This window comes from Macaca mulatta, chromosome 8, assembly GCF_049350105.2.
Source record: "Macaca mulatta isolate MMU2019108-1 chromosome 8, T2T-MMU8v2.0, whole genome shotgun sequence".
NCBI lineage: Eukaryota > Metazoa > Chordata > Mammalia > Primates > Cercopithecidae > Macaca > Macaca mulatta.
Genome location: NC_133413.1, coordinates 114,318,854 through 114,344,767, shown reverse-complemented (window position 1 = coordinate 114,344,767; position 25,914 = coordinate 114,318,854). Strand labels below are relative to the sequence as shown.

The window sequence follows — 25,914 nt, the reverse complement described above, 5'->3', positions numbered from 1 at the left end:
TTCTTAGAACCTTTAATACTAAAACAATTGATCTTAGGAGTTTATCATTATATTTCCATAAACAATGGAAATGAACCTTGAACTCTCTCAACTTCCACAATTCTATCTCTAAAGTAAACATACATTTAAATCTTCACTTGTCCTTGTCTTCTGCACCTAAAGAGATACCTCTACTTGTAATCCTGCTTCCCATATGACCTTGCTTCATTTATTATTCTCTTCTGCCTTCCCTTCCTCAACTGCACTTAACCCTAAAAATAAAACCCCTGCTAACCTTTCCTTCCGTTCAAGCCACTGCATCTCGCTCATTTTCTTTTCAATATAGAACATCGTAAAATACATACCTACAATTCTTGCCACCTCTGCCAGATTTTGCTTTCATGCTTTAAGCTTACTGTAATTTGACTTCTGCTTCTACCACACTCTCGAAGCTACCTTATGAATGTGAAATCCCCCCAAAATTCTTTCTTCTCCTCTTAATCCTCATCATAGTCCACTTACCTTTGGTATTAGACATTGATTTTCAAACCTCTATTTTTTAATACTCTCTCCTTTTTTGGTTTCTAAAACCTCTTTGGCTATTAAACATAATATTTATTTAACAATGAACTATATGCCAAGTACACCATTAAAAGCTTTGCCTACATTATCTCATTTACTTCTCATAACAACTCTTTGAGGTAGGTTCTACTATTCCCACTTTTGCACAGACAGATAAACTGAGGCTGTGAGTGCTTGTTCAGAGCTATATAGTAAGTGGCAGGACTGGGTTTCAAAGTCAGGGCTTTCTTAATTCAAAACTCAGGCTCTTAACACATTTGTACATATAGCCTGGTCTCTCACCTATATGACTGGTTCTTCATGCATTTAATGTACTGGATTTCCTTTCTCTGTAGAGAGGCAGTGGTTTTCCAAGATTCATTTCCTGATCTTATATTCCAACACATTCTTTCTAAGTAATGCAATTTTTTTAAATGGTGTAAACAGTAACTCTGCTTTATTACTGATTATTCTTTGGGTGGCACAACACTTTTCTATCTGCTTCTGGGCTCTCCACATAATGCTTGAGTGACAGATAGACACTTCAGGAAAACACATGTTCATTGTGAGACTGGAACAATACCCTTTGCCTATTTGGACATTGGTGCCAATTTGTGAAATGAGGAGGTTCGAGCAGTGGTTTTCAAACTCTTTTTTTTTTTTTTTTTTAGCAGATCACTTTTTTTCAAACAAAATTTGATATAGAATCAATATACAGTAATCAAATAATATCAGAATGATGCTGGCTAAAGAGAGTAAGAAGCCTAGATCCTTATCCATTTAGCCTCATTTTTACCTGTCATAGTAGTCTCTCAGGTACCGCTACAAAACATAGGACTCCATCATCTCTGAAGTCCCTTCTAATCTCTAACACAATTCTTTAATCTCCCTTTGGAACTTAATATAATACTTCAGCTATTCCTCTTTTTGTAATCTCTTACAATTCGAACTTCAACTAAGGATTAAAATATTTATTTAATAAGCCAAGTTTTACGGTCTCAGAATTTAACTCCTCCATTTCCTCATTTTTCACATTCAATTGATTTACAAACCTTGCTTGTTCTGATGCCTGAATAACTCAGATTTCTCTCCTTTACCTTTTGTCTTGCCACCACCTTAAATCAGGTTTACTATGCCTATTTAAACAACCCTCTCTTAGGTCTTCCTACCTTCAGACCCCAGTCTTCCCTTGACTCAATCCAATCTTCATCCTGTCTACAGAAGTTTATTTGCATATTATGCTTTCTGATCATATCGGTACCTCACTGAAAATCCTTCACTGGTTCCTGATATCAAAAAACAAGTATAAATTCCCTAAAAGTTCTAAACTACTTTCAATCTTCATCTTCTACCCCTTTCCATTCCCCATACCACTACCTCTTATCTAGGTACAACAGACTACCTAAGATTCTCTAAATTATCATGTGTTTTCCTGACTCAAGACTTTGTTCATGTTCATCATTCTGTCAAGAATGCCCACCATTCTCCATCTCCACTGCTTCACTTTTCACAGTCTTATTCAACTTTTGAAGTCCAGCTTCTCTGTAATGCCTTTTCCAGTTCACCCGATCAAGTAATTTTCTCTCCAATCTGTTCCAATATTATTATCCTTCTGCCACACAGTCTTCAACATTTTAAAATTAGTTGATATATGATAATTTGTCCAGCTAGACCAGGATAATGTCTGTTTTAAATCTTTGTGCACAATGGCTGACCCACTCAAGTATATTTTGGATTGCACTTAAAAGTAAAATCCAAATTATACTGTTCTCATGATGAACCTTCACTCAAAAAACAGCAGTGGTTCATATGTGGTTCATATAATTATAGAAACATTCTAGTCATAGATTCTAAGGCTCATGATAAAAAATTACTATTCAAAGTATTAAACTAGATTACTAACCCAATTTCTGGAAGATTATGAGCCTATGTAAGAAAATATTTAAAAAAGTATTCATAGCTTTATGAAGAAGAGAAATAATACCCAACAGTTGTGATGTTGGGCTTTACTGCTTTAAAAGGAATAGGTTTTCTCCAAAATTACTTAAGAATAACAGAAAATATGTAAACTTCAAAGCTTGTTAAAATTTATAAATTTATAAAATATATATATATAATCATCCAATTTCTAATAGTTTCCTTAAAGAGTCTTATAATTAACTTTGTCCCTATAAAGCCAAAGCAGCCATTAAGCAAGAATCACCTTTATCAAGCATCAGTTTATTTTATTCTTCTTTTCTGTCTCTAGTCATGTTAGTTCTTAACCTTATCTGGTCATGACCGTCTTTGAGGTTCTGTTGAAAACTATAAAAACTCATGCATGAACATACAAAATTTACCCTTGTGTTTTAGTAAGCCCTCTAAAATCTACCTAAGGTCCATAGCCATACTCAAAGTCCTTTGCTGCATCCACTTGGTACAACCTTAAAACATAATACACTTCTCCACTGAACCATGTTTACTTTTTTTCCAAAATTAATGGACATTATAAAATTTGAGCAATAAGTATGAATAGTGCCTTAAATATGCATAATGACTTAAACAAATAAAGTAAGTTATATTAAAACTGCAGTTAGTCCAATCTGAGCAGTAAATCACTGTAAAAGAGAAAAACAGAAAAACAATACATTTACTAACTTTTAAAAAGCAAAAACAAAATAAAGAAGTCATAGATTCTAAGGCTCATGATAAAAAATTACTATTTCAAGTATTAAACTAGATTACTAATCCAATTTCTAGACACTTGGATTCTTAAGCAATAGAATCTTTAAAGACAACACAAGGCCGGGCGCGGTGGCTCACGCCTGTAACCCCAGCACTTTAGGAGGCCAAGGCGGGTGAATTACGAGGTCAGGAGATCGAGACCATTCTGGCTAACATGGTGAAACCCCGTCTCCACTAAAGAATACAAAAAATTAGCCGGGCGTAGTGGCGAGCGCCTATAGTCCCAGCTACTTGGGAGGCTGAGGCAGGAGAACGGCATGAACCCAGGAGGCGGAGGTTGCAGTGAGCCGAGATTGCGCCGCTGCACTCCAGCCTGGGGGACAGAGCAAGACTCCGTCTCAAAAAAAAAAAAAAAAAAAAAAAGACAACACAAAAGTCTATTTATAATGAATTGTTCTTCTACTATATTAAATTAGCCGAATGTCCCCTTTAGGAATCACTTTAGTCCATACAAAAAAGAACTGCAAAAATGGGCGATAAAATATTCCATTCTTAAATAAAACTATAGTTTCCAACAACCCTTACTTAATGCAAAAACTTTTAAAATTTTCATTTATTTATTTATTTAGAGATAGGGTCGTGCTCTGTCACCCTGGCTGCAGTACAGTGGTGCGATCTCAGCTCTCTGCAGCCTTGACTTCCCTGGGCTAATGTAATCCTCCCACCTCAGAGTAGCTGAGATAAAAAAAAAGGTGCACACCACCACATCTGGGATAATTTTACTTTATTTTATTATTTATTTTTTTGTGTGTGTGGAGATAGGGTCTCACTATATGGCCTAGACTGGTTGAGAACCCCTGGGCTCAAGTGATGTGCCTGCCTCAACCTCCCCAAATTCTGGCATTACAGGAATAAGCCACTGTGCTTGGCATGTGTCTTTAATATTGTTAATGTTTTCCTTATGTTGTAGTCCTTACATTCTACTCAGTATGATTTAACTATCTTAAAATGTTTCTGAAACACAGCAAATAAAATAAGTAAAATAAAATGTTATATTATTTTTGTAAAGTGAATTTTCTTTTTTCATTTACTTTATAATTTTAAACTATTAGAGATATGTTTCCTTCATAGTTGACAACTGAAAGGAAAAAAGAGACTATTCTTTTTGGTGAAATAGTTATGAGTGTGTGTTATACTTTCTGGTAGGTGACTTGACAAGGAATAGAGAAATAGCATGAGTGTGTAAGGTATGCCAGTGGTCCATATAATGGGGCATTTTGCTTTTTAGAATATATACTTATTAATTGAATGTATAGGAGAAAAAAAGTTTGTAAAGTAATTTATCTTTTGCCAGTATTAACTGTATTCTTATGATACTAAAAGTATACTCTATGGAAATAAATGCCCCTAATGTATTTTGGCCTCCAGGATAGACATAAAAATGCATACTATGGAGTACTTCTGACATGTTACAGAAATACTAATACTCTATACTTATTCTAATAGTAAACTAACTCAAGTAAACAAAAAGCTCTTAAAATAATTTTTTTTTTTTTTTTTTTTTTGAGACAGAGTCTTACTCTGTCACCCAGGTGCGATCTCACCTCACTGCAACCTCTGCCACTCGGGTTCAAGTGATTCTCCTGCTTCAGCCTCCTGACTAGCTGGGATTACAGGCACCTGCCACCACGCTCGGCTAATTTTTGTACTGATTTCTAATACTAAGGCCACATAGTCTGCCTCAGGAAAAATTATGTTCCTAGTTGTAGCAGTTACCAGGACCTATCGGAAAAACAATGGTATAAAAAGCGGGGGAATGGAGGTAGAAGATGAAAGATACGCTTAATAATTCCTTGTTTTAGCTGAGTCCTTGCATCCAGGTTTCTAAATTACTTGTAAAGCATCTATTTACTTTGCAAAGCAGAATAGGATTTTGACTAATGATACTACAGTGAGATATGCAGAGAAACAAAGACCTAATAAAAATTTTATGTATAAATTATTTTTATATTACCTATAGAAAGGATATAAATACTATATCTTCTCCTTACACCACCCAAGTTTAACCAAGTACTATTAATGAATGTCAAATAGCATCGTTTCTCATTCAATATAGTCCATCCTTGCTCTTGGTCTTGCCTGAATAAACATGCCCATTTTTCAAGGTCCAATTCATGCCCTACATTCATTATATACAAAACTTAAAAAAAAAAAACAAAAAAAAACTACATGGGCCGAGTGTGGTGGCTCATGCCTGTAATCCCAACACTTTGGGAGACTGAGGCGGGTGGATCACCTGAGGTCAGGAGTTCAAGACCAGGTTGGCCAACATGGCAAAACCCCGTATCTACTAAAAATACAAAAAAAAAAAAAAACCACCAAAAAACAATAATAATAATAAATTAGCTGGGCATGGTGGCACAGCTACTTGGGAGGCTGAGTCAGGAGAATCGCTTGAACCTGGGAGGCAGATGTTGCAGTGAGCCAAGATAACTCCATTGCACTCCAGCTTGGGTGACCGAGTGAGACACTGTCTCAAAAAACAAACAAATAAACAAAACAACAACAACACTACATGAACTGGCTGATTTCTCTCTCTTTTTTCTTGATTACTAAGCACATTAAATGTAAATTATTTGCAAGTGAATATAGCCTTTTAAAATGCAGGAATTTTCAGTACTTACTATACAATTGGAGGCAGTGTCATTTAATCTACACAACTCAATAAAGTTGATACGAGTCATTTAATCTACACAACTCAGTAAAGTTGATACTGATATTCTAATTTTACAGAAAAGAAAATCAAGTGTCAGAGAGGTTAATTTTCCCAAAGACACAGGTAGCAAGAGGTTAAATCCTGCATTCAAAATCAAGGCCATTTGGTTTCAAATCCTATGAAAAAGATTCAATAAAATAATATTACATTCAACAAAATACATTCTAGTCCAGTGCATCAATTCTTACTGACAAGAAAGGTTATTTATTGCACCTCTCAAAAGACCTAAATTACTATTATTATCTCAAAGGAAATTCTCTTAGGCTTTTAAATCAACATTACTATTGATTAAAATGCTATTCATGAAAATTCACTGTAAGAGTTCTAGAGTATTCTTATTTTCTAAAATCATAATGCACCCATATGCATTTTATTACCAAAACTCTTAGAATATTAAGATAAAACAGAAATTAAGAACTTGTTGCTTAATAATGTGATAGACTATATATATAATATTGAACTTTTTTATTCCTATTAATAAATGATTACACAGATAATCAAATAATATTAGAAATGGTTTTATATTCCTATTTAAATAAAATTCTATTTTACTTATTTGAAAAAAGGATTTAAGGCAGTTCACAATTAAGATAAATTTTGATCTGGCATCAACAGTGGTCTAAAAGAAAAATAAAAACCACATGGATCAATTTTCTCGAAAACTTCAGAAAACAATTATATGAACATTTTTGCTAAACTAAAAGATTTATAAATTTTTTAAATAAAAAAATGACGTTTCAGTTGTAGACATAAATTGAGATAGATATAAAAATGCACATTGTAGGATCTCTCTGACATGATAATTACCTAATATGACCACATTAACTAATACCAAGGATTAATCATCTAGGCTTTAATAGGAAGTTGTGTTGCCATTAAACCTAGGGTCATTTGCCTTTAAATATTTATAAAGTATTATGCATTTTACATGATAGCAATCATTTTTATTTATAAGTATAATTCCAGATGTTAATTTTATCTTTTTCTGCAAGATTTAGACAGTATTTGCTTGTCTTAAAGAAAATAAAGTCCATTTTTTCATTAAAATAAAACTTCACATAAAATTGAAGAAAGTTTAAATTCATTTCAGAATTTTCTCTCTCATCATTTCCATTAACAAACCTTCAAGGAACAAGAAGTTTATGACTTGATATATAAATAATTTCCAGAAACAATCAAGCTCATTAAAATGCTATTAGGCAACTAAAATACCTCTTCATTCATCCTAATATGACTCCTTTCAACTCCTAATCATGCCAACATAGTTACTCTTCTTTCTATTACAGTATTGTACTTGATAAGCATCAACTTCTATAGGTAGCATGTCTGTAATTACCCCTAAAGACATAGATTACTAAGAAAAAGTTAAGCAAATTAAAAATAAAATACATTAACTTTCATTTATCACTAAAAGCAATATTAATTTAATAACTTCTTATATATAATTTCTTCTTAGATCTCAGGCACAAAAACCAATACTTGTTAGACACTATTAAAGACTATGATATCCCCTCTTTACTTTTGGAGAAGTATACTAAATCACAGTGAAATTATAAGCATGAATTAAGTATAATCTTAATTTAGACAAAAAAATTAAGTGTATAAATGTAAACAGTAATTTCTCATATCAGCTTATTTAAAAGCCCCTAAATGTTCTTCCTAAAATCAGTTTAGGATGCATACAAAGGAACTTCTGAGTTCCTTCATTATTTTATCATATCCTTTGAAGAGTTGGGGAAATATAATGGCACTTACTTCACGTATAACCAAAGCATGAATTAGAGTTTATCAATTTGCTTAACTTAAAAATATTAATAGTAGTTAATGTAAGCATTATAACATACCATGTTACTTCCAAGTTTGTCACATTTAATGGAGCAAATTCAGAGAGCTCTTCCAAATACAGCAATCAATCTTTAAGATGCTTAAAAGGTTTACTGAAAGCCATGAGGAAAAACCTCTTCATGAATCATAAAATGTTTCCTAAACAAATCAGACTCTGTCTCAATACTTCTATATGTGAAAAGTCACACCAATTTCTCTGATGAATGTAAAAGACTTTAAAATATTTGTCTCATGAAAGTATTTATATATAATAATTGGTTATGACAAAAATAATGAAACATCTTGGTTTCACTATAATTAACATTATAATCACTTATACAGATTCACTAACTTAACTGGTTTGATTAAACAAAAAACCAAAATGGCAAGAGAAAGATAATTTTGTTTTTTTCTTACCAGAGAAAAGGTTGTGTTTATTTATTTTTAACAATGTGGCAGTCATAAGAAATAATGTAAGTGTTGTAACAGAAAAACATTGTTTTAGAAACTAAGATAAAGGAATATGTGAAAACATTTTATGGTAACCCCTTCCTGAAAGCAGTGATTATATTACTAATAAGGTCTAATAGTATTTAATCATATTTACCTGTCTCTATCTGGAGAATAATGGTCATCCATGACACGATGTCTATCCATTCGGCTAATTGTATTATAATGTCCAGTAGTAGTGCGTGTCCCTCGATGCCCCTGTTCCACATTCCGACTAAAACAACAAGATCTATTAAGTATCTTAGTAAACCATTTGAAACACTAAGAAATGAGGTTTATTTTAAAGCACAATAGAAAAAGACAAAGTCACTCTAAGGTGAAGTCCAAATTTTGTTTTCACTAATTGCATCTCGGTTAAAGGTATAAGTTTCAGTGGAAGGTTGACAGTTAAATAAGATTACTGCTATAACAGATGCAGCATAAGGAGCTCAAATTAAACTAATAACAGTGGGGATATGATAAGGACTATCAAAGTTATTAAAGGATGACTACCAGGTCTCTAGTACTGATATTCAATAATATGCTCAAGAGGATGAGTAGATTTGTATGGAGAAAATATGTTCAGTGTTAGACACATTTGTATACATGACCTATAGGACTGCAGATAGGGATGCCTCATAGGTGGTTGGACATGAGTTCAGAGCTTAGGGGAACAAGTCAAAATTTGCACATTTTGTGCCATCTCCCTTGATACCACTCTAGTCCAAACTACCATAATTGTGAATATGCCATCAAAATAGCTACCTAGGCTGGGTGTGGTGGCTCATGCCTGTAATCCCAGCATTTTGGGAGGCTGAGGTGGGCAGATCACCTGAGGTCGGGAGTTCAAAACCAGTCTGACCAACATGGAGAAATCCCGTCTCTACTAAAAAATAAAAAATGAGCAAGGCGTAGTGGTGCATGCCTGTAATCCCAGCTACTCGGGTGACTGAGGCAGAAGAATCACTTGAACTTGGGAGGCGGAGGTTGCGGTGAGTGGAGATCCCACCATTGCACTTTAGCCTGGGCAACAAGAGCAAATCTCTGTCTCAAAAAAAAGGGGGAAAAAAAGCTACCTAAGTAATCTCTTGCTTCAACTCTTACCTCATCCCTGATGACATGCAACAGCCCTTTAAAACACAATTAAGACATGGCATGTCATGTTGTAGGATGAAAGACAGGAGTCCAGTTTTTAATTTATTCCACTGGTGAGCTAATTTTCCTATCCTGTCGGACCCACCCTTTCCATATTAATTGTAGTGCCACTTTATCATCATATGTCAAGTTCACATATAAATATCACTGTAAATGCATATATATTATTCTTTTACTATCGATTCCCTTCGATATGTCTATTTTGCTGCTGTTATTCAAGTTCCATCCTAGTTTTAATTATTCTTGCCTGCTGGCAAATTTTTCTCTTCTTTTTTCAAAATGGATTTATTGGTATTTTATTTGCACATAAAATTTTGATTGTTATGGCATTAGATTTATAAACTAATTTATGGAAAATTGATATCTTTATTATAGGAAGTAATTCTACCCATGCATAGGGCGTATCTCTCATTGATTGCTTACCCAAAGTTTTACATCTTACTTAAAAAGATCCTGTGAATTCTTAGTACATGAATTGTTAGATACTTCAGGTTACTTTTGAGAATAGCACTTACATTTTATTATATTTTCCAACTAGTAATTGCTCATTTTATAAGTTGATCTATAGACAGCTATTTGGCAGAACTCCTATATTAGTTTTAATATTTTGATTATATTGGGTTTCCTGTGTAGATAATCCTATCATTAACAAATAATGATGATTTTTCACCTCTTCTCTTCCAATCCTGAAATCTCTTATTTCCTTTTCTTAGCACTTTTCAGGACCTGAAGCACTATTTCAAACAGTGACAATATTAATGAACATCCATCTCTTATTTCTGCTATTAATGTAAATTCCTCTAAAGTTTTTCCATTATAATGCTTGCTTTATTAAGCCTTTATGAAGTGTAGGTGGTTTTCTTCTAGTTTACTATCTTATGTGAATAGAAGTTGAACAATAAAATTCTTTTTCTGCCTCTAGTAAGATTTATTTCCCCATTAGTCCATTAATAAGATGAATTACCGTGACAATTTTTCTGGTGTCTCACTGCCATGATTTAAACTCATGGTTAGATTTACTTAAAGTAAGATTTTTTTACATATGTTTGTAACTAAAATGGGCTTCTTAAGCTGGGCACAGAGGCACATAGTCCCAGCATCTGAGCCTAGAGGACTGCTTGAGCCCAGGAGTTCAAGTCTAGCCTGGGCAACATAGTGAGACTCTGTCCTTGAAAAAAAAAATGAAAATGGAATACATATATATTTTATTATACTTTAAGAATTAGAACTAAGGTTATGTTAGTTCCAGAAAAAGAATTAGGCAACTTCCCTTCTTTATCTGTTTCTAGAGCCAGTTGTATAGAACAGATATTAGTTCTCAAATACTTGGTTAAAATTTACCCATAATAACTTTTTAGTCTGGAAATCTCTTTACGGATGGATGGGGGGAAGACAGTAGTTTGTCTTTGGGTACTGTTTCAACCTATTTGCTGGTTGTTATTTTTTATTATTATTTAATTGGTTTTTTTTTGAGGCTGAGTTTCACTCTTCTTCCCCAGGTTGGAGTACAATGGCAGAATCTCAGCTCTCTGCAACCTCCACCTCCCGGGTGCAAGCAATTCTCCTGTATCGGCCTCCCAGGTAGCTGGGATTACAGGCACCTGTCACCACGCCTGGCTAATTGCTTTGTATTTTTAGTAGAGATGCTTTGTATTTTCACCATGTTGGCCAGGCTGGTCATGAACATTCATTGTTATTTTATTTAACTTTCATTTCTTCTTGTGTCAATTTTAATATATCTATTTCAGAAATTTAACCATTTTGCCTAGATTAACAAATTTAATAACATAATTTCATAATGATTATTATTTTTAAAGTCTTTTTCTTATCTGTAGTTGTTTCTCTTTTTCAACGTTTTATTTATTTATACCGCTCATTTTTCATGTACAGTCCTTTTATTGTATTGATGTCACCAATCTTTTCAAATAACTGACTTTTGGGTTAACAAACATTCTTATCTTCACTTCTTTTTCTTACTCTCTGTGCCTCATTTTGTCTCAGTTTCACTGATTTTTCCCTAATCTTCATTAATTCCCTCCTTCATATTTCTTCAGGACTTTCTCCATTGTTCTGTACTGTTTCCTAAATTCAGTGTTTATTTAGTTCTCTATTTTCATTAAAATTTTTTTGTCAAGTAAACATTGCACATATTTATGGTATACATGATGTTTTATGATAAGTAAACACTGCACATATTTATGGTATACATGATGTTTTCATATGACAAGTAAACATTACACATATTTATGGTATACATGATGTTTTCATATGACAAGTAAACATTGCACATATTTATGGTATACATGATGTTTTTATATAACAAGTAAACATTGCACATATTTATGGTATACATGATGTTTTGATATGACAAACATTGCACATATTTATGGTATACATGATGGTTTGATATGACAAGTAAACACTGCACATATTTATGGTATACATGATGTTTTGATATGCGTATACATTGCAGAATGGCTAAATCAAACTATTTAACATTTGCACTACCTCAAATATGTATTCTTTTGTGTGAGAACACTTTACTCTCTCAGAAATTTTCAAATATATATTAACTATAGTTGTCATTATATACAGTAGATCTCTTAAACTTATTCCTCTTGTCTAAGTGAAATTTTGAGTCTTTTGACCTATATCTCCCCAATCCTCTCACCCCACCAGGCTCTTTTCTCTGTTTCAGAGACTGCAACTTTTTAGATTCTACATATAAATTAGATCATCTGGTATTTGTTTTCTATACCTGGCTTATTTCACCTAACATAATGGCCTCTAGGTTCAACTATGTTGTCAGAAATGACAGAATTTTCTTCTTTTTAAAAGTTGAATAGTATTTCATTGTGTATATTAACATTTTTATTACCTGTATATCTGTTGATGACAGTTTCATTCTGTATCAATTCTGTTGTGGATAATGTTGCAATGATCATGGGAGTGCAGATATCTTTTTTAATATTAATTTTTTAACTTTGTGAGTGCATAATAGGTGTATGTATTTATGGAGTACAGGAGATATATTGATAAGGGCACAAAATACCTAATAATTCCAACATAGAAAATGGGAAATCCATCCCTTCAAGCATTTATATTTTGTGTTACACAGAATCCAATTATACTCTTCTTTTTTTCTTTTTTTTTTTTTTGAGACAGAGTCTTGCTTTGTTGCCCAGGCTGGAGTGCAGTGGTGCAATCCTGGCTCACTGCAACCTCCACCTCCCAGATTCAAGCGATTTTCCTGCCTCAGCCTTCCAAGTAGGTGGGACTATAGGCGTGCACCACCACGCTTGGCTAATTTTTGTATTTTTAGTAGAGATGGGGTTTCACCATATTGGCCAGGCTGGTCTCGAACTCCTGACCTCATGAACCATCTGCCTTGGCCTTCCAAAGTGCTGGGATTACAGGTGTAAGCCACCGTGCCTGGCCCCAATTATACTCTTTTAGTTATTTTTAAATGTACAATTGAATTATTTTGACTATAGTTGCCTTGTTGTGCTATCGAATACTAGGTTCTATTTATTATTTCCATTCTTTGTACCCATTAACCATCGCCACATCCCCTTCACCCCCGCTACCCATCCTAGCCTCTGGTAATCATCCTACTAGTCTCTATCTCCATATGTTAAATTGTTTTGATTTTTATATCCCACAAATAAGTGACAACATGCAATGTTTGTGTTTCTGTGCCTGGCTTATTTCACTTGACATAACGACCTCCAGTTCCAACCATGTTGTTACAAATGACAGGATCTCATTTCTTTCTGGCTGAATAGTACTCCATCATGTACAAATACATTTTCTGTATCCATTAATCTGCTGATGGACATGTAGGTTGCTCCCAGATCTTGGCTATTGTGAACAGTACTTCAACAAACATAACAGTGCAAATATCTCTTTGATATACTGATTTCCCTTCTTTTGGGTATATACCAAGGAGTGGGATAGTGGATCATATAGTAGCTCTATTTTTAGTTTTTTGAGGAACCTCCAAACCATTCTCCATAGTGGTTGTACTAATTTACATTCCAACCAATAGTGTACAAGGGTTCCCTTTTCTTCACATACTCGCCAGCATTTGTTATTGTTTTAGGATATAAGCCATTTTGACTGGGGTGAGATAACATGTCATTGTAGTTTTGATCTGCATTTCTCTGATGATCAGTGATGTTGAGAATCTTCTGATATGCCTGGTTGCTATTTGTATGTCTTCTTTTGAGAAATCTCTATTAAAATCTTTTACCCACTTTTTAACTGGCTTATTGGAATTTTTTTCCTATAGAGTTGTTTGAGTTCCTAATACTTTCTGGCTATGAATCCCTTTTCAGATGGATAGCTTCTTTGCAAATATTTCCTCCCATTCTGTAGGTTGTGTCTTCATTTTGTTATTTCCTTTGCTGTACAGAAGCTTTTTAACTTGATACGATCCCTTTTGTCTACTTTTTTTTTTTTTTGAGACAGTGTCTCACTCGTCGCCCAGGCTGGAATGCAGTGGCATGATCTCTGCTCACTGCAAGCTCTGCCTCCCAGGTTCATGCCATTCTCCTGCCTCAGCCTCCCAAGTAGCTGGGACTACAGGCGCCCGCCACCACGCCCGGCTAATTTCTTTTTTTTTTAAGTAGAGACGGGGTTTCACCATGTCAGCCATGATGGTCTCGATCTCCTGACCTCGTGATCCGCCTGCCTCGGCCTCCCAAAATGCTACGATTACAGGCGTGAGCCACTGTACCCTTTTGTCTACTTTTGCTTTGTTTGCCTGTGTGTGGGGTATTACTCTAGAAATTGTTGCCAAGATGAATGTCCCAGAGAGTTTCTTGAATGTTTTCTTGTAGTAGTTTCATAGTTTGAGGTATTAGATTTAGGTCTTTAATCCATTTTAATTTGATTTTTGTATATGGCAAGAGATAGGGGTCAAGTTTCATTATTATTCATATAGATATCCAGTTTTCCCAGCATCATTTATTGAAGAGACTTTCTTTCTCTAATGTATGCTCTTGGCACGTTTGTCAAAAATGAGTTCACTGTAGGTGTATGGATTTGCTTCTGGGTTCTCTATTGTGTTCCACTGGTCTATATGTCTGTTTTTATGGCAGTATCATGCTTTTTCAGTTACTATAGCTCTGTAGCATAATTTGAAGAAAGGTAATGTGATTCCTTCAGTTTTGTTCTTTTTGCTCAGAATAGTTTTGGCTATTCTGGGTCTTCTGCGGCTCCACATGAATTTTAGAATTATTTCTCCAATTTCTGTGAAGAATGCCATTGGTATTCTGATAAGGATTGCACTGAATCTGTAGATTGCTTTGGGTAGTATAGAAAGTTTAACATCATTGATTATACTAATCCATGAATGTGGAATATCTTTCTATTTTTGTGTGTGTCATCTTCAATTTCCTGCACCAATGTTTTAGTTTTCATTGTAGAGATCTTTCATTTCTTTTGTTAAGTCAATTTCTAGGTATTTAATTTTATTTGTGATTGTTATAAATGGAATTACTTTCTTGATTTCTTTTTCAGATTGTTCACTGTTGCCATATAGAAATGCTACTGATTTATGTTGATCTTGTATCCTGAAACTTTACTGAATTTATCAGTTCGAATAGTTTTTGGTGGAGTCTTTAGGTTTTTCCAAATATAAGATCATGTCATCTGCAAGCAAGAATAACCTGACTTCTAACTTTCCAATTTAGATGCCCTTTATTTATTTCTCTTGTCTGATTGCACTAGCTAGGACTTCCAGTATTATGTTGAATAAGAGTGGTATTCATTCATATTCACGGCATCCTTGTTGTGTTCCAGATCTTAGAGGAAAGGCTTTCAGTTTGTCCGCATTCAGTATGATACTAGCTGTGAGTCTGTTGTATATGGCTTTTATCATGTTGAGGTATGTTCTTTGTATCCTCAGTTTTTTGAGGGTTTTTATCTTGAAGGGATATTGAATTTTATCAAAAGTTTTTTCAGCATCAATTAAAATAATCATATGGTTTTAGTACTTCATTCTGATGATATATCACATTAATTGGCTTGTATATGTTGAATCATCCTTGCATCCCAGGGATAAATTTTACTTGGTCATGATGAACGACCTTTTTAATGTATTGTTGAATTTGGTTTCCTAGTTTTTTGTTTTGTTTTGTTTTGTTTTTCCAGGATTTCTGCATCAATATTCATTAGAGATATTGGCCTATAGTTTTTTTTTTTTTTTAATGCATCTTGTCTGCTTTTGGTATCAAAGTAATAATGGCCTTGTAGAATGAGTTTGGAAGTATTTCCTCCTTCTTTATTTTTTGAAATAGTTTGAGTAGATTTGGTATTGGTTCTTCTTTAAATGTTTGTTAGAATTTAGCACTGAAGCCATTGGGTTCAGGTTTTTCTTTACTGGGAGACTGTTCATTATGGCTTTGATCTTGTTATTTGTTATTGATCTGTTTAGCTACTGGATTTCTTCGTGGCTCAATCTAGTAAGTGTCTAGGAGTTTATGCATTTCCTCTATATTTTCCAATTTATTGGCATATAGTTGCTCACAGCAGCCACTAATTATCCTTTGAATTTCTGTGGTATCAGTTGTAATGTGTTCTCTTCATCTCTGATTTTGTTTATTTGGGTCTTCTCTCTTTTTTCCTTTGTTAGTCTGGCTAAAGGTTATCAATTTTGTTTATCTTTTAAAAAAACCTGTTTCATTGATCTTTTGTATTGTTTTCTATCCATCTTAAAGTCAGTAACTCTTAGATTTGCTCTTTTGAGTCTATTTTCTAGATCTTGTAGGTGTGCTTCACTGTTTTTTATTTGTTTTTCTTTTGTTTGCTCTTTGCATTTTCAAATGGCCTCTTGAAGGTCACTAATTCTTTCCTCTGCTTGATCTATTCTGCTCTTAAGTGACATTGATGCATTCTTCAGTATTTCAATTGCAATTTTCAACACCAGAATATCTTTTGATTATTTTTAAATATTTCAATCTCTTTGTTAAATTTACCATAGAATTCAGAATTCCTTCTCTGTGTTATATAGAATTTCATTGAGTTTCCTCAAAACAGCAATTTTGAATTTTCTATCTGAAAGGTCATATCTGTTTCTCAAGTATTGGTCCCTGGTGCCTTATTTAGTTTCTTTGGTGAAGTCATATTTTCCCGGATGATCCTGATGCTTATAGATGGTCTTTGGTGTCTTGGCATTGAAGAGTTAGGTATCTATTGCAGTCTTGGCTTGTTATGCCCATCCTTCTTGGGAAGGTTTTCCAGGTATTCAAAGGGACTTGGGCCGCAAACCCAATAATGCTGTTTTTTGCAGACTCATAGAGGTACCACTTTGGTGGTCTTTGATAAGATCCAGAATAATTCTCTGGATCACCGGAGACTCTTATTCTTTTCCCTTATTTTCTCCCAGACAAATGGAGTCTCTTTCTCTCTCTCTGCTGAGCTGCCTGGAAGTGGGGTTGTGGTGATGCAAACACCTCTGTGGTTACCACCACTGGTTCTGCACAGGGTCAGACCTGAAGCCAGAACAGCATTGGGGCTTGCCCAAGGCCCACTGTAACCACTACTTAGCTACTATTGCCTATGTTTACTCAAGGTCCTAGGGCTCTACAATCACCACATGGCAAAGCCATCCAGGTTTGGGTCCTTCTCTTCAAGGTGGTAAGTTCCCCTAGGCCCTGAGCAGATCCACAGGTGCTATCTGGGAGCTATGGATTGGAGTCAAACACCTTAGAAATTTTCCTGATGTTCTATTCTACTGTGGCTAAGCTGGCTCTCAAACCACAACATAAAGTCCTTTCTGCTCTTCCCTCCCCTTTCCACAGGCCCAAGAGCCTCTCCCTGTGGGATCTACCACCACTGGCCCACAAGGGAGTTCTGTCAGGCCACTGCAATGTTCACTGAAAGCCCAAGGTTTCTTCTGTCAGTTTGTGGTGAATGCTGCCAGGCCTGTGACTCACCTCTCAGGGAAATAGGCTCCCCTCTGGCCCAGGGCAGGTACAGAAATGCTAAGCCTATACTAACTTTGTACTCAGGGACTCCATGAGCCTGTTGCTCTAACCCACTGTGGCTGAGCTGACATCTAAGGTGCAAGACAAAGTCATGTTAGTTTTCCCTCTGTTTTTCTCAAACAGAAGCAGTCTTTCATCATAGCCACCACAGGTGGGAATGTGCTGAGTCACCTGTGAAGCCTGCACATCTCAGAGCCCAATGCCCACAGCATAGTTTCTGGGTATCACTGCTGGTTATTCAGTGCCCAGGGGGCCTTTATTCAGCAGGTGATTAATCCTGCAGGACTGGGTCCTTCCCTTCAAGGCAGCAACTTCCTTTTGGCCTGTGTTTGTCTAGAAATATGCCAGAGCTAGGGCCTGGAATGGGGGCTTCATGACTCTGCCTAGTTCCCTCTCCTACTGTGGCTGAGCTGGTATCCAAGATGCAAGACAAAGCCCTCTTTACTCTTTCCTCTCCTCCCCTTAAACAGAAGGAAGGAGACACTTTAATTGCTGTGAGTTGCACTGCCTGGGGTTGGAGGAGGAGTGGTACAAGCACTCCTTTAGCCATGCCATCTGGTATCTCCTTAGGTCATGTGCCACCCTAGTCCTCTGGCTCTGAGCCCAGCCCAGCACTAGGTGCTGCCCAGGAGTTGTAGTCTTTGTGTCCTTTCCAGTTTACCTAGGTCTCCAGAGCACTTTGTCCCACTGTGGCATGGCTTGCTAAGAAACTTAAGTTCTGACTGATGGAATGGGTGATTCCTCTCCGGCTAAATCTGGTCCAAATGCTTCCTCCATATCCAGGCACTGGCCGAGCCCAGCACAGCTTTGCTCTCTGCTATGACATAGCAATACTGAGTTCAATGTAAAGTTCCCCAGTCACTGCGCTCTTCCTCTCCCAAATGCACAGACTCTCCATGTTGAACAACTGTTGGTGGGGGATAGGAGAAGGATGGCATTGGTGATTCAAGACTGTCTCTCCAACCCTCCTCAATGTCACTTCCAATCATATGAAGTTAAAACCAGGTACTGTGTGTGCTCACCTGATTTTTGGGTCTTGTGATAGTGCTTTTCAGTGTACAGATAGCTGGTAAAATTTGGTAGTCCTGTGAAGATATGAATGATGTAGGTATTCCACCATCTTGCTTTGTCCCCTCACAGGTATCTTTTTGACATACTGATTTCATATCCTTTGATACTTGGTAGTGGAACTACTGAATCATATGATAGTTCCATTTTAATTTTTGGCGGGTACCTCCATACTGTTTTCATTAAATAATGACTGTATTAGTTTACATTGCAATCAATAGTGTACCAGGGTTCCCTTTTCTCCACGTCCTTGCCATCTCATATTATTTTTTGCGTTTTGATAAGAGCCATTCTAACAGTTGTGAGGTAATATCCTATTTCATCATTTTGAAGCATTCCTATTTTTTGATAACTATCCTTTAAGATAAAAATTTCCTAAATACTGCTTGTGTCCCACAAATGCTTGCATCATTTTCATTTGTCATTCAATCCTAATATTTCCTAATATCTCAAATATTTCACTTATAATCAAAAGTTATTTCACAGTATTTTAGCTAAGTTCTAGGAATTTAAAAACTATCTTTGCAAAATTGCTTTATAAGTTTATTGAATAATATTCAGAGAAAATGATTTATCTGGGATTTATTGAGGTTTACTTTTTAACGAGTTTCTGTTACCAGTTATTTTTGTAAAGTTATGTTGTGTTAAAAATAATTTATATTCTTTGCTTTAATGGTATGTAATTTTATATTGAGATACACAAAAAGATACATATACAAAATATAGCATAGTTGAGTAACATAATAAATTTGACATTATTCAAACCTTCTAAGTCATTGCTAATTTTTTTGGGGGGGGCCTGATTATTGATTTCCGTTAGGGATATGTTAAAACTTCCAACTAAAATTGTTTATTTCTTTCTTTCTATAACCCTGCCAGTTGTTGCTTCTTATCTTTAGAAGCTCTTTATATGTTAAGGAACAAATTTGTCCATGATCATTATACCCAGGTATTTTTATTAGTTTTTATAATGCCTCAGGGCAAATTTGAAAAAGTACTGCTTCTTTACAGAAATGGCCTTATGAGCATACAATTGAGCAAAATTCTAGCTACAGTTTGGCCCTTTCTTGGCTTTTGGTCCAGTCTTTGTGCAAAGTACAGACTGTCTAATTCAAAGTGGTAGTAATGGTTATATATTTTGAATTCAGTAATTTTTCCTAGAACATATATTTCTTTGTCCTTTATGACACTTTTGATATTGCATTCATTTTTTTCTTCTGATTGAAATTGGGATCTTATTTTCATTTTAGTTGATATATAGTTATTATATTTTTTCATGCCTTTGTTTTCATATTCTCTGTGTTCTTTTGGAATGATAAGGTTACTTGTATTTTAAAAATGTTACTTCTCTCTATAATTTATCAATGATGCCTTTTTTTAAGCTAACATTTTTGCCCTAGATTGTCTAGTTACACACTTCTGTTTCATAATGGAATAAACACTTTGTTTGAACTCCTGTTATGATGGGTTTTCTATCATATGAAACATAATCTGATCTAAAACAGTAGATATTTAAAAAGATAGATATTCCTATCTTCTATTGGACTGTTCAACTGTTCTTTACCTGATAAAATAAAGTGTGATATAATATGAAACACATTTGGTTTTTGTCTTGAGTTCCTAAAACCATTAGAATTTCTTAAGTGATAGAGTGTCTTTTGTTACTGATTCCCTCTGATAACTTCTGAGTTTATGCTAATGATTACTAAGGGTGGGTCCCCTGGATATCCTCTTGATGGGACCAGTCTACAGAGAGACCAAGTGATTACAGGGCTGGAACTTTCAGCCCCACCTACTGACCTACAGAAAGAGGGTTGAGGGCTGGAGATTAAACTCTATAGAAACTTTTGAACAAGATTTGATGAGCTTCCATGTTGCCCAAATCTCATCCTACGCATTTCTTCATCTGCATTTTAACAAATGTCTTTTATAATAAACTGGTAAACATAATTAAAGTGTTTAACTGAGTTCTGTGAGCTGTCCAAGCAAATTATCAAATTAAGGAGAGGGGCTATGGAAACTCCAATTTACAACTGGATAGGTCACAATCTGGGACTTGCAATTGGCATTTGAAGTAGGGGACAGTCTTGTGGGACTGAGCCTTTAACCCTTTAACATGTGAAATCTGATACAATTTCCAGATTATAGTGTCAGAATTGAACTGAATTATAGGATACTTAGGTGCTATCTGCTGGCAAGTTGCTTGGTGTGGGAAAAAATCCCCACAAATCTGGTCACAAATGTGTTCTGTGTTGAGTAGAGTGTACAAAGAACAAAAACATTGTTGTTTTTCCTCGTACACAGGCATTCTTTTATTTTCCTAGAGGAGGGTAGGGTTCAGTTTATTAAAGTTACAAATTTAAAACTAGTTCTCAAACTTTAAATTTCAGATTACACATGTTATTATATTGATAAGTGTACCACAGTTAAGTACTTTTAAAAAATGTTTAATAATTTTGGTCCCATTTATAAACTTTGTTAATTCAACATCTTCAAACATTTTAAACCATGTTTGTCAACTTAATATATCAGATATTCTTTTTAATTTCTGCAATTGTCTAAGTTACATAAATCTTATTTTAGTGGCTTATATCCTTCAAATATAATAAATCTAAAGCTCTCTTAGACATTCCAATATTCTGTGTAAAATTAAGACTGAATTAAAATTCTTAGTCAAATACTCAATTATTTATTTAAAATAGGATGTATAAGTGTGTCATTCTAACTGGTCAAAATTTCTTAAACATTCCAAGTATGTACAATGTAAATTATGCACATATGTCTTGTTAGCTTCACCTATTATTTCCATGATTCTTATTCCATTAAGCTTGTCTGTACTTAACCGGGTTAATCAGAGATTTCTAGTAAGCTTAAGACTGCTAGCTGCAGATTTTCTGAGCCATTCGTCCCACTGCACATGCTTTTAAAAATTACTATTCTCACCTGTAAACCCAGCACTTTGGGAGGCCAAAGCAGGCAGATCACCAGGTCAGGAGATCAAGACCATCCTGGCCAACATGGTGAAACCCCATCTCTATTAAAATACAAAAAATTAGCCGGGCATGGTGGTGTGGGCCTGTAATCCCAGCTACTCGGGAGGCTGAGGAAGGGGACTCGCTTGAACCCAGGAGGCAGAGGCTGCAGTGAGCCAAGGTCGCAACACTGCACTCCAGCCTGGCGACAGAGCGAGACTCTGTCTCAAAAAAAAAAAAAAAAAAAAAAAAGAAAGAAAAAAATTATTATTCTGATATTTGTTACTAATTTTAAACATCAGTCAAATTTTCATTTTTTCCTATATATTAAATTACCAATTATCTATATCATTCATGAGTATAATTAGTTGGTTCTACCTAGATATACTCATATCAATATGTGATTGAAAACTGGTTCTTCTGAGTTATTTTGAACTCTTAAAATAAAATAACATATAGGTAGTCTAAAATTACAAAATAAGTCATATTTCATTTTACTCTCGTTATGCAGGTTATTGTATAGCATCTTGTTTTTCCTTGAATAGCATTTTGTTTTTCCTTAAATAAATAAAACCATCTTGTTTTTCCTTAAATTCTTTTTCCACAAGAATCTCTTATCTTTAGAGATTATTAATGATATGTGATAAATAGGTCTATAATGCCATTGTGATGGTTCATATTAGGTGTCAACTTGAACGGAATGCAAGATGCCTAGGCTGGTCAAGTATCGTTTCTAGGTGTGTCTGTAAGGATGTTGCCAGAGGAGACTGACATTTGAATATGTGGACTGGGAGAGGGAGACCCACCCAATCCACCATCCAGTCAGCTGCCAATGCAGCTAGAACAAAGCAGGTGAAGAAGGTGGGATAACCTTGCTTGCTAAGTTTTCTGGCTTCTTTCTTTTTCCTGTGCTGGTTAACTCCTTTCACTCCTCCTGCCCTTGGATACTCAACTCCAGGTTCTTTGGCTTTTGGACTCTGGAGCTTGCACCAGTGGCTTGCTGGTGGCTCTCAGGCCTTTGACCACAGACTGAAGGCTGCACTGTCGGCCTCCCTGGTTTTAAGGCTTTCAAAATGGACTCACACTCAGACTGAGCCACTACTGGCTTCTCCCTTCCCCAGCTTGCAGAAGTCCTATGGATTATAAGACAAAGTCTTATAATCACATGAGCCAATTCTCCCTAATAACTCCCTTTCATATATACATATATCCTATTAGTTTTGTCCCTCTGAGTAATACAGCCACCCTACAAATAAAATGAGTAGTCTATCTTACCTTTGTGGAGGAGGGACACTGGGTGACCATGATCTAGTCCTTCCTATAACATCTACTCGATGAGGAGACCCTGATGGTGAACAATGGTTTGATGACATTACTTGTTCTGGCACTGACAATGTTGAGCTTTGAAGATCTCGACCATCATGTCGATAATCTAAAGGTATAAAATTAATAAATATTATAGTTATATATATACACTAAGTCCTTTGTGTCTTTTGTACTTTACTCAAAAACAAAATGTTGGTGAAGTTGAAAGACTTCTAATATATTAAATATAAAGTATAAAGAATAAAACATAATATTATGACAAAACATTTTATGAATACATAAATTAAAAAGGAATGACAGATATCCAAATATTTAGATAGTTACTATATCTAAGGCATTGTGCTGGGTAAAGCTTTTATATAAACTTAGAGTAAAATTTTATATACAGTTAACTATCTCCAATAAAAGATTCAAATTTATTCTAAAAATATTTTCATCTCTTCAATGACCTAGAAAAGCTTCAAATAATTCTTAACAATTATTATTTAAAATTATTAAGCTCATAAAAAACTCCTAAACATTAAGATCATTTCTTTAAGTGATAAAAGTTTTAGAAAACACCCTGAATACCATTTGTAGTACATGTGTAAATGGTTTTTGCCTTTTTTTTTTTTTAATGAGATGGAGGTCTCACTATGTTGCTTAGGCTAGCCTCAAATGACCCTTCCACCTCAGCCTCCCAAGTAGCTGGAACTACAGGCCCATGCCACTGCACCTGGCTACCATTTTTCTTACAGTATATGACAGGGCTGATATACAGTAGAAGTCTGAGAATAAAAATACGACAAATCAGAGGAAAGTAACAGCCCAATGATCTGACACATTTACACAAAGAATATTAGAAGAGATACTATCTAAAAGAGTATTAGAAAGCAATTGGTATGTGGACAGATGGAAGGAAAGTAGAAGGACTTCTAAGTTGGTAGAAAAACAACAGTTCAATGTGGGGCAGCAGTATGGAAATGAGCAGGAAAAGTAAGTTTGACTCAAGTTGTAGACATCTAAAACATCATGAGGTTGGTAATGGAAAGAGCCTGAACATTTCTGAGCAGGAAGTAATATTATCACCACCACCACCATTACCTTCATCATACTCTTTGTGGCTATTATTAATTGACGTTTTACTATGTGCTAGGAACTCTGCTATGCACTTTAAAAAAGTGTTCTGTTACAACATTTGTTTCAGAAATAACTCAGAAACAACTGTTCATATGTGGTATTTCCTATCCTGATAATGTTTTACACTATTATCTCACATTAGATTCCCTAGAAACAAAGATTCACATGCACATAGATAAGTGAAGTAGTGTCCTCAGGAAAAAGGAGAAGAGCAGAATAGGGTAAGAAAAAAGGGAAGAAACTAAGCAATGATGTATTCTCAGTCTGATCCAATTGTATGCTCTGAAACATGAACAATTGCCCAGGGTTGGTCTGACTTTGAGGTAAGAGGCCTGGATTTTTGTACTCCTGTGCTAGCCACTTACTGGCTAAAGACTGCCAGTGGAGAGTCGGCAAGGTGTTTAACCTTATGGATGAGGTGGTTTCCATTTGACCAGGCAATTCTCCAGACAGAGGGACAGCTATGAGTTGTTAACAATCAACACTCTCTGTAACTGGATGAGTAAATGAGCTGGTAAAGGGGATATGGGTGGAACATCAACAGTGTCCACTACAACTTCCAAATAATTGCAGCTGAATGTAAAGTACACTAACACAGCGGGATGCAGCAAACCAGAAAAATACAGAACTGCACACAATGCCCATTCATCCCAAGAATCTCATGTTCCTCCTCTTGGCTCTTTGGTCACAAACTCTGTCTTAGATATATGTACTGAGTGAGTCTTTACTGGTGTTTGTGGATCGTCCCCTTGAGTTCATAACTTTGCAGACTTATCCTTCTTTCCATCTAGATATACTCCTTCCATCTAGATACTTTCATTTTATTTTAGACTCCTATTATATAGTAAATATTTTTATTGCTTAAAATTTAACATGACTTTTTAATAGTGTTATTTTAATTTTTACTCTTCAGTTTTCAAAGCTGCCTGAGTTTTGAACGGTCTTTCTTAACCTTTTTTTTCCAGAGCTCTGCTGTTTTTAGTCCATGATTTTGCACAGCACAAGGTTTTCCCAGGAACACATATACTATATAATAGAAAACAACTCTGCCAAGAAGATATTACCTCCATTTTCATTTGAGAAAACAGAGGTAAAAAAAAATCTAAATTAAGTGTCAAATACCAGGGTTGAGACTTAAAAGAAGATATTTCTGACTCCAGTGCTCTCACTGTCTCACAATACTACATTCTGCTCTGATGATGGAAGTAATACTTTAGGAAGATGAAGCTGATATCAGTATACAATTCATACTGAAGGTTAGAGAAATTGCAACAAGATTAATTGTTCTTATAAAACTTAGAACAGTATTGTCCAATAGAACTCTAAAATGATGGAATGCTCTTCTATCAGTGCTGTCCAATTTGGTAGCCACTAGACTACACATGACTATTGAGCATTTGAAATCTGGATGGTATAATGAGAATCTAAAATTTAAACATGTTTCTTTTAAATTCATTTAAATAACCACATACAGCTAGTGGCTATATATACACTACATATTTAGTAAAATAGAACAAGAAAAAGGAAAATCAAAATGCCAGAAGAGGAGGGCATTTTGTAATTTTATATAGGGTGGTTAGACTAGATAACACAAATTGAGAAGGTGACATTTCAGAAAGAATTGAATGAGATGTTTTTCCAAGCTGATAAACACAGAGAGAAGAGTTCCAAGACAAGTGAAAAGGCCCCAAGGTAGCAGTGCATCTCACATGTTCACAGAACAGCAAAGAGGATAGGGTGCTTGGAGTGGAGCAAGTGATGAAGAGCAGATATTGGAGACATTCGGAGGGAAGGGGGAAGATTATGTAGAAGCTTGTACATTATTGCAAACATTTTGGCATTTAATCTGAGTGATTTTAACCCATTAGTGGGTTTTAAGCAGAAATTGTGCATGTTTTAAGTTTTGCTTAAGGCTAGACAAGGTAGTAAATCATACATGCAATAACAGCAGCTTGAACTAGGATAATAATGGAGATTATGGAAGTGGATG

The 25,914-nt window shown here is 35.1% G+C and overlaps 1 protein-coding gene across 8 annotated transcripts in view; it reads right to left on the bottom strand.

Annotated features, from left to right (window-relative positions):
- The window catches only part of RIMS2 (regulating synaptic membrane exocytosis 2), a 747,502-nt gene that overhangs the window by 258,598 nt on the left and 462,990 nt on the right, over nucleotides 1–25,914 (bottom strand). For all 8 annotated transcript variants that reach the window (XM_015145837.3, XM_028852821.2, XM_077943948.1 and 5 more), the window contains 2 exons: nucleotides 22,755–22,911; nucleotides 8,412–8,528 (listed from right to left, as the gene is read on the bottom strand). In XM_015145837.3, the coding sequence (XP_015001323.1) occupies nucleotides 8,412–8,528; nucleotides 22,755–22,911 (274 nt within the window). The remainder of the gene's footprint in view (nucleotides 1–8,411; nucleotides 8,529–22,754; nucleotides 22,912–25,914) is intronic.